This window comes from Epinephelus fuscoguttatus, linkage group LG11, assembly GCF_011397635.1.
Source record: "Epinephelus fuscoguttatus linkage group LG11, E.fuscoguttatus.final_Chr_v1".
Taxonomy (NCBI): domain Eukaryota; kingdom Metazoa; phylum Chordata; class Actinopteri; order Perciformes; family Serranidae; genus Epinephelus; species Epinephelus fuscoguttatus.
The window spans coordinates 16,856,096-16,865,929 of NC_064762.1; the positions used below are offsets into that span (position 1 = coordinate 16,856,096).

At 40.3% G+C, this 9,834-nt stretch overlaps 2 protein-coding genes across 2 annotated transcripts in view; both read right to left on the bottom strand.

Moving 5' to 3' along the window:
* mettl24 (methyltransferase like 24) overlaps positions 1-9,834 on the bottom strand; it is a 356,006-nt gene that overhangs the window by 103,562 nt on the left and 242,610 nt on the right. The gene's annotated exons all lie outside the window — the stretch shown is intronic.
* On the bottom strand, positions 6,473-9,834 carry ccdc167 (coiled-coil domain containing 167). Its single transcript, XM_049589426.1, has 4 exons — positions 9,316-9,834; positions 9,016-9,110; positions 8,809-8,861; positions 6,473-7,378 (listed from the first exon to the last, which is right to left on the bottom strand). The coding sequence occupies exons 1-4, from the start codon at positions 9,364-9,366 to the stop codon at positions 7,260-7,262; spliced, it is 318 nt and encodes a 105-aa protein (XP_049445383.1). The 5' UTR covers positions 9,367-9,834; the 3' UTR covers positions 6,473-7,259.

The following is a 9,834-nucleotide window of genomic DNA, read 5'->3' on the forward strand; positions in this document are numbered from 1 at the left end:
ATTTAGAGTTACCAATTAACCTAGTCCCCAATCTGCATGTCTTTGGACTGTGGGAGGAAGCCGGAGTGCCCAGAGAGAACCCACGCTGACACGGGGAGAACATGCAAACTCCGCACAGAAGGGCTCCCACACCCGGGATTGAACCAGCAACCCTCTTGCTGTGAGGCGACAGTGCTAACCACCACACCACCGTGCCGCCCAAAGAAAGCTTTTATTTACTTTAATTTTACATATAAGAAACATAAATTGTGAAGACAATAATGCCTCCACAAAATTGCATTTTGAGTCTTGTGTATGATTTATCCTGGCTTCGTATGAGCAGAGGAAAAGTCCGCTAGCCACTAGGCTAATTTATACAATGTAAAATGCTATAGAATTGTACTAAAAACTTTAGCATGTTGTATTTGTGGGGAAAATGTGTCCAGATAAAGACAAGTGCTTTGTCTGTGAATCCTGCGAGCTTTTGAATTTGTGAATATTAAACCATGTTTAATGTGTGTTTGAACCAATTCAACTTTATAGCACTTCACAGAAACCCCACCGCCAACTGGTGGTATAAACCCTGCTTAAATGCTCACAAACGCATAGGCTACCTGCGTTGGCTACATTGTAGGCTCTGCATAGAGCTGACGCACATGTATAAATTTCGCCTTATGCATTCACAACCATTCACACTCACAGCCAATTTAGAGTCACCAATTAACCTGCATGTCTTTGGACTGTGGGAGGAAGCCGGAGTACCCGATAGAAAACCCACGCTGACACGGGGAAAACATGCAAACACTCCGCACAGAAGGGCTTGGCTTTACGTTATAGTAGTTGTTTGCGGCTATATTAATGCAGTGTCATAATGTCATATGCAGCTCTTTTAATTACATTTTGCTGATGACACTTCTGTATTTTTACTTAAAGTTTTGAGTGCAGGACTTCTTCTACTTCTAGATCTGACAACTTCTTCAATCTCTGATAAACAATAAATTAACTGTACATAATGTACTGACACTGCATCCACATGTAGCCACACATGTACATGTAGGGGTTCATTTACAGCTTACAAGACACATATTAATTCCAATTGAAATCTGACCAAACATTTGTTATGAAACCTTTATTATGTCATATGGCTGAAGCGAACTGGCCAAAAAAAAGGTAGCCAGGAAGGTTCAATACCTGAAAAGATGCTCAAACTTACATAACGATATCTGACCTGAGTGCAGATACTGAACCTCCACCTGCAGCGATCGAGCTCAAACATCCTTCTGCTTCAGCACCAAAAGAATTCAAAGTGACATTTGACATTTTGGTGCTCAGACAGGCCACATTTTTAAAAACAGTACAGTAAGTCATTCTTTCATGACTTGAGGCCACTTAACCTGTCCTGGGCAGGAGCAGCTCATGCGCTCAAGTAAAAGGACTGTTACTTTTATATATTTTAGGAAGAGCAACTGTATTGCAATTTTCCCCACAATTGTTTTATTGTAAATGAAACACTAATGTCACAAAAGCACTAAATGATTACAAAATATTCAGATTAATTTGTGACTTTTTTTTTTTTACCTATTTCATGGTATATGTTTTAAATGAGCACAAATTCCAACCACAACGTGAAAATGAATATTTTAACACAATCAGTGGCCGTAATCATCTTTTAAATCACACTGAAGTGTTGCATAATGGTCTTGTTTACATTTGTTTAATGTGGGGCTGAGAGATTGAGGGTGTGTAGGCGTGCTGTGGACTGTGTTGGTGATAATAGAGTGTGTAGGAGGGAGGGCAAACAAACACTTGTTTGCTGGGCTGTCCTGTAATATATCTTACTGATTTCCTTCCACAACCAAAGTTCTCCGCCTGTGTATCAAAAGAAAAGGACCTGAAATGATATTAATTAAAGGATGAGTCTGCTTATGTTTTATATTTCCATTGTCAAGAAGACAAGGACAAGAAGTTGACAAGTAGCTTCTGTGTGAAAAAAACCTGATATATATATACAGTTATTCCTCTGTGTCATAGAGCTCCACTGTTGACCAATAACTATTAAAAACACAGCAATACTGCATAATGTTAGGTCGCATGTTTCTTTATTATGATGAATATGTGCACTGCAGTTTATTTTGAGTACTGATGCTTGAAATACTCACTACTACTGTAGCAGGCCAAATGTGTATTAATCCACAGCTGAAAATAGTCCCCAACAAATGCACCATTTTCTCCTATTAGAATAAAGTTTGCTAAAGACAACAGTGCCCAATGTTTTAAAGAATAATTTCGTCTTTTTTTTTTTTTTAAATGCAAGTATAAATTAAAAACTCTTATTTTTTAAAAGATTTTCAGTAGGAACCAATGGGCACTGGGCTTAGTATCACACAGCCCGGGAAAGACGGAAATTATCAGGAAACAGACTAACACATTGTTGGTTTTGGTCTATTTAAAATTGGATTTGTTGACAGAAAATTATGGAATATTGCCAGCCTTAGCTTTACTTATAATATAGGAAACTGAGCCCATAATTGGGAAATGGAAAAGACTACAGTTATAAAATTATTTTTAAATATGTCTTCATACATCAGGAACCTTTAAATGCAGGACAGAAATAAGACTTACAAACTCTATACTCTCTATTATCATTTTTTTCCTTAAGGTTTCTGGAAATTTAGCCACTGATTGGAAGTGGCACTATGATTAGTGCCCAAAGTTGCAATTTTGGAAAGGCCACGCCCCTCATACTGTCAGTCCAACTGACTAAGGCCTAGTCCACACGGACCCGTGTACTTCTGAAAATGTGTATTATTCTATGCAATTTGGCTGCTTGGCCACACGCAACCGCACTTTTGGGCCCCTGAAACCACATTTCTTTGAAACCGGAGTCCAGGGTGAAGTTTTTGGAAGACTCCAGTGCCAGTGGTTGCGTGTAGATAGGATAACCGCAGTATTTTATTACCTATCTCCATTGTTTGACGCCAGAGCGACGGTAAATAGCTAGTGAAATGGCAGACCAAACAAATATGCTGGTGCTAACTTTATTTGTGAACGTGCTATCTTCTCTCTGGATGGCATATCCAGCTGCTTGACCTAACGACCAACGAAGGAGGCTGTTCCTGTTGCTAGCTACCCCAACTACACTACCATGAAAGCAGCGACGGGCCTGCCAACGGAGGTTCTGGTCGGACCTCCGTTGGCAGGCCCGTCGCTGCTTTCGTGGTAGTATAGTTGGTCGTTCAGACGCCTCTGCTGTTGAATTAGGTCACGCAACTTTTGTGGATCGGGTTGTGATTTTTTTCCACACTTCTCTATTCCGGTATTGACTCTGACAACTGATTGGTTAAAATGGCCTTTCCGTTAGAAGTTATGTTGCCACCTACTGCTTTGGCATGTGTATTACATCACTTGGTAGCGGGTTTTGCGGTTTCGTGTGGATATCATATTTTTTTATCACACCACTTGTGTGGACGAATTTTTTTTTTGGAAACCGGAGCCCAAAAAACTTTGGTTTCAGAAGTACACGGGTCCGTGTGGACTAGGCCTTGAATTCAAGACACAAGTCCAGGTCAATGTGTTCTACAGAAAAACCCTCAAGAACCTTAAGTTCCGCTTGACCAGAGTTTTCCTCCATTTTGAATTTTTTAAAAACACATTTTTGACATCTTCTCCTAAACCATAGGTCCGATGTGTGCTATCAAAAACAACGCTATTGACGGCTAGATTCGAGATGTCCTCGGGATGCAAGAGTGAAAGTAAATGGTCAGTGTTCCAAACCGTCAATAACACCCACATATTGTGCATGAATGACTGCTGCAGCATGCATGACCTCAACACATCTTGACGTTTGTTGATGATACAGTCACAGTGAGCCTGCTACACAGAGAGGAAATTCCCCTTCTTTTAAACTGGTGTCTCTGGTACTGAATATGTCAAAGACTATTGACACATGCACTGATTTTAGACATACTCACCCATCTCCTGACAGTACAGTAACTGATGGAGTGTAGAAAAAGCGGAGTCTTATAAAGAAAAAATCGGAAACTACACTAGAGAGTAGTGACATGGTGTTAAAGAAAAGCCAGCAGCATCTCCTTTGTCTCAGGAAACTCTCTAAGTTCAGGTTGACAGGACCCTGACAACACTGTTTCATCGATCTTTCATTGAGTCTGCACTCCCCTTCTCTATTATCTGCTGCTTTCAGTCTGTCTAGGTCAAACACCAAAATGCACTCAATAAGGTGCTCAGTGTCTGCAGCAAAACAACTGGGACTGCACAGGAAGCTGTGCGGGGTCTTTACAACAAATGTTATGTTATGTAAGAAAGCACAATCCACCGGGTCTGACTGTTCCTTTCCTCTACATCAACTACTTTAATGTCTGCCTCTGCCACCTCCCTCCTGAACTCGAGGAGGACACAGCCCAGTCGCCTGAGGAAAATGTTGGTATTTCTGCTAACCATGACTATGTTACATATGCATGTTTCATACATCAGTTCTAAATCAGGCCCAGTGCATGATCTGACTTTGTCATTAGGAGGTGGAGGGGATGGGTGCAGGCATGTCACCCTGCAGACCACTGATTGAGACCAACAAGCAACAAAGCTGGTTTTGTTTTAACAAGTCGTTCTTATTCCGGCTGATTTTAGCCACCAAACATAATTGTTTTATAAAGACCCGAACAGGTTGATTTCCGCTGACTTATATGTCCAGCCCGAAAACAACTTATATTACCACTGTATTAAAGTTTCCTATTTTCTTTATTTTGACACCTCTTTTCCTTACTGTCCATCCTTTACCTCACTTCCTTCGCTCCCCTTTCCTCAGCACTGATTGGTTCCTTTCACTCTTTGTTCACTCATTAACCTGATTGAGTTCACCTGTACACCATTTCACTCGTTCTTCCTCCATCGTCACATGGGGCAGCAGTGCAGGTAAGCAGTTTCTTTCTCTTTAGTTTATCCTGTATGTTATTATGGTAGTTTAACTAAGAGCATTATTTACCCTTATTTAGATGGGCATTTGTTAAGTTTGACTGAAGTTCTAATTTTTCTGTTTCTTTCAGATTCAAACCCAAACCTAGGCTAAATTGTTAAGAGAAGTTAGCTTGACTTCAGTACGCGAACTCTGGCCTCCTGGGTGAAAGTCCTGTGTTTGTTTGACCCATCCACCACCCCTTCCTCCTACCCTACAGAAATTTTAGATATTTGTGCAACATTAAGTGAACTCTGTCACTTTCTATGATACGTAATGTCACTTCCTCTGCTTCTGTAATAATTACTACAGCCACTAGGAGGCACTTCCTTACAATAAACATAAGAACTGACCATAATAAGCTGCCTGCGCAGTCGAACTGCGTGGTTGTTTTTCTGGTGAGAGCGGGCTGTGTTTTTCCAGCGGGGATTGTGCCCACAAAATATGATATTTTCCTAACTGTGACCAAGTAGTTTTTGTGCCTCGTCCTGACCACACCTCAGCCACAGCCTTGTTGAAATGTAGTTTTAATGTATCTGCTACGTAATAACGTACAAAAGTAACGTATATGTGGTTTGCAGAAACTTAGACCAACATTTTTCTAGTGATTGTGGTCTGTGGAAACAGTAGCACGTGGTTTAATTTTGTTGTTTTTTTTTTTGTTTGTTTTTTAAACTTGAGTATTTTACTGAGTATTTATGTTTGGCATTTATGTTGGTCTTAGTGTTTAATGCAGTGCCTTGTGTTTTATGTATGCTAAATGTAGTCATCCCACTGCTGCGTAACCAATTGCCCCATGATGACAAATAAGGTGCTAATACATTGATACTCTCCTTTTATAATCTGAGAACCATCACTTGAATTGCACCAAAACTGAAAACTGTAGAAAAGGTTTCCTAACTGAATGATAAAGGTCTGGTTAGGTGACCAAATAAGTGCCAGATAATGGGATTCAAGTCATTAATTTACTATGTTCACACGTTTTGTGTGTGTAATTGACAGTTTAAGAAACTAGGTGAAAAAAAGCTCTGCCATTACTTCACCTATTAAATCTAATTCAGTCCTGAATGGGAACACAGCTAATGGAGAGGAGACACACTTAAGTGATTCTTGTCTTAGGTTTTTTTTTTTATCCACTCAGAGTAAAGAAAACTTTTTACAGTGTTGTCCTCAGACTGCCCCAAGCGCCACACTGTTCACACCACGACTGTGTCGCAGGGTGAAGAATTACGCCTCCTCCTCTTGTCTAGTGTCAAACAATAAACTTCCTGATCAGAACATCTCACCCACTGAGAAGTGATGGCCTCCTACATGTTAAATCTTCTGTTGTACTATTTGTTGGTCTTGTTTGTTGAAAGCAAAACACAAATTGCTTTCAAAAATGACACACAATCATGAGAAATTTGGCCCCGTATTACCGCCATGAATCATGTAATAAACTCCACTTACAAAGGCCATATTTTTATAAATAAAAATATGAATCATCTGCAGATAAGGACCCTACAAACAACACAATTAAAATGCTTCCAAATATAGTAAATTTTATTTTTTTCAAGAAAAACAGATCAGTTATAATAACCCAACCCACTTCTCATTACACAATGTTCCACATGCATATTTCCAAAAGAGTAATTTGTCAGCATGTTTGCCATATTGCAGCTTTTATTAGGAGATGGGTGAATGGTTGGCATGAGTATCAAAACAAAAATACATTCTTCGGGTTCTTTTCTTCTGTTTAAAACATACTGTACAACTCCAAAAACAAATGTATCAAATATTTTCATCTGTGTAACTGCACGCATCACGTGCACCATGCATCGTCAGATATTTATATGTGACTGAAAGGACAAACAGACTTGGCTGGCACCATTTGATGAAGCATTTCTTTGATATGTCATATAAAACACAGTAATATTACTTTGGCGTTATTTGTGGCATAAGGCAAACTTTATATTCATAGTTTATTTAGTAAGGGTCAAACTGCTGTATATAAATCCCTCTTCATGTTGCATGTCATAATAAACAGTAAGATTTTTGTACAGTGATGAAAATATAGACTGTGACTGTACACAAGATGAGAAAAATTGTCACTCACTTCACCTTCATGAGTTACTTCAGTCCAAGAAGCTGTATTGGGGTCCTGACTGTGCACCAGAGGAGATCAAGACAATGACGATGGTGCCATCTAGAGGCAGAACTGAAGTATTTCATCAACACAGCCCTTGAGCTTATATCTTTGTGTCACCACAACATTGTCCTGAGGTGGTTGTTCTTCTCAGAGCATTAGGTCCTTTTAAGATACCAGGTCCTATTAGACGTCCTCGTCACTGTAAATGAAGATGTAGTAGAAGAGAGCGCTGATGACCAGCAGAGCGACTGACAGCAGCATGTTCTTGCGATTCTCTCCTCTTAACGTCTGCAGCTCCTTGTCTAGAAATGACAAACAAGATTAAAGTGAAGGCACTAATGTATGGCACCCATTATTTTCCCTTAAATATGAAACCTTCTGAGGGAACAAAACCTGCAGTTGCTCTGCTGGTGACGTACTGTAGTGATGACAGACTAAAATCAGATCAGAATCAACTTTAATCACCAAGTACGTGTGCATAAACGAGGAATTTGACTACATTTTTTTTCTTTCTCATGTCTCTTAAAGTACATATACAGGATAGGCATGCAGTTATAACCAAGGACAATAAAGCTGGATAGGGTAAACATAAACATTTAACTATTAAGTACAGATATAAATATCTATATACAAAGGTACATGTACACACACCGATCAGCCACAACATTAAAACCAAAGAAACCTTGGGTCCTAGCATTCATGTGGATGCCACTTGACTCACTCCATCCACCAAAATACTGCAGCAGACCAAGTAGGACTTAGGAACACGACAAAGAGCTCAAGGTGCCGACCCAGCCTCTAAATTCCCCTGATCCCAATCTGATTGAGCATCCGTGGGACGTGTTGATACCCCACCTCACAACCCACAGGATTCAAAGTATCTGCCACCACTGTCATGGTGTGAGACACGACATGACAGGACACCCCTGAAAGGTCCTGTGTCCATACCTTGACAAGTCAGCCCCAACGTGACTGGGAGTACCTCCTGAGGTACCAGCATGTCCCACAAATGCTTTCTCAGATTGGGATGTGGGGAATTTTGAGGTGAGGTTGTCGTATTGAGCTGTTTGTCACGATCCCAGGACCCAAGGCTTCCCAGCAGAATATTGCATTGTGACAAGATTCACTTCACCCACCAGTGGTTTTAATGTTTTGACTGATCAGTGTATATATGTGTGTAAGTGTGTGTGAAAACAACACCACCACAATGAGTTGGTTAACAAACTAACAAGTGCAAATGGTACTAGAACACATACAGAAATATAAATGTAAGAGGTTGCTTATAAGAGGTAGGTTGATGTGACAGTGTATGCAGCTTGCTTCAATTATGTTTGACAGCAATTTACATGTTTACAGTGTGTGTTTAAACTATTAAAATATATAATTTACTGGTGAAATGGTTGCTTGATTTTACAGTGTTATTACACAGGGATTGTTCCTGGCACTATGGATTAGTGTTAAGTGTTCATCACAGTGACAGCCTGTGGGAAAGAAATGTACAGTAATAGACTATAATAACATTGAATGTTACATTACAGGGTTGCCATCATTGTTCTGATGGAAACTCTGTAGCTTAGTCCCTACAACAGTTCTTCCTGTTTATCTAAACTGTACACATGCGGAAATATAAATGATAAATAGACTTGGTAGGACAGAATGCTTTATATTAAAGTACATTCTTGTATATACCTACAGTGATGTGGACAGTATGGTATGGTGGATATAGACTTACCTAACTTTTGCACCCTCTCATTTATGATTGTCATTTCATCTTCCAGCTCCTGTCTGTAGAGCAGAGAGGAGAGAGACAGCACCATAAATATGGGTTTCACTCTCAGGACAAGCCGCAAAGTTAGTAAGGTGTTTACTCGTGTGGGGTTTTATCTTTGAAAGTCTTTTTAGCCACCACTATCATCATCATCATCATCATCCTCCTTACCTGTCCTTGTCAGACAGCTTCTCCTTCCTGCTCCTGAACTCAGCCCTCTCCAGGTTGTCTTGGCAACGCGCCCGCCGCTCCTCCAAACGGTCAATCTACAATAGTTACAGGTGAGACATGACAGCAGGTAAAGGTAAGAGTGGGCAACATTAACCGAGATAGTCACCAGACATGACTGTGAATGACTGAATGACTGAATGAAAGAAATCTGTAAGTGTGTTCAGATTAAGCATGCTAAAGAGCTAACCCGCTAGCCAGCTAACGTTAGCTAATTTAGCTACAGACAGTGACACATCTTACCTCAGTGGCGACGCTGATTTTCTCTCGTCTTTTGTCTTTTAATTTAGCCATTATGTGACAGGTCCTGCTTCAAACAGCCTAGTTGATAAACTGTGACTATGCGGAAGTGCTTCCTCCCTCCCTAGTCGTTCTTCTTCGTTTACTTCATTTGCTTTTGCGCATCGCTTCTCTTGAGGCGTTGCTGCCCTCTGTCGTGTAACGTTAGCAATACACGGTCAATTAGTTGTGTCATTCTCATAGACTGTAAAGGGATGGGGACCTGTTTGGCATACACAATATATACTCGCAATATTTTTCCATTAATTCGCCCGACAAGTTTTTCTGTAAGGAGTAGAAGTTTGAGTCATTTTGCCGAGCCACCATGACAACCGTTAAGCTAGCAACTTTTTAGCTAGCTAGCAACGATGTAACGTTCACTGTCACGGTGAAGCAGCCGTTTAAACAGTTAACGCCCACACTCCACCTCTCTTTTATACTTACTAGGTGCCGACAACATACTGATTACGTATGTGTTTATTT

What these genes read in the sequence shown, in the direction of transcription:
- ccdc167 (XM_049589426.1), bottom strand. Translation starts at nt 9,366, where the DNA reads ATGGCTAAATTAAAAGACAAAAGACGAGAGAAAATCAGCGTCGCCACT. An exon ending in AAATCAGCGTCGCCACTGAG is followed by an intron (nt 9,111 to 9,315) that starts GTAAGATGTGTC and finishes TAACTATTGTAG; the next exon opens with ATTGACCGTTTGGAGGAGCG. An exon ending in AAGCTGTCTGACAAGGACAG is followed by an intron (nt 8,862 to 9,015) that starts GTAAGGAGGATG and finishes TCTGCTCTACAG; the next exon opens with ACAGGAGCTGGAAGATGAAA.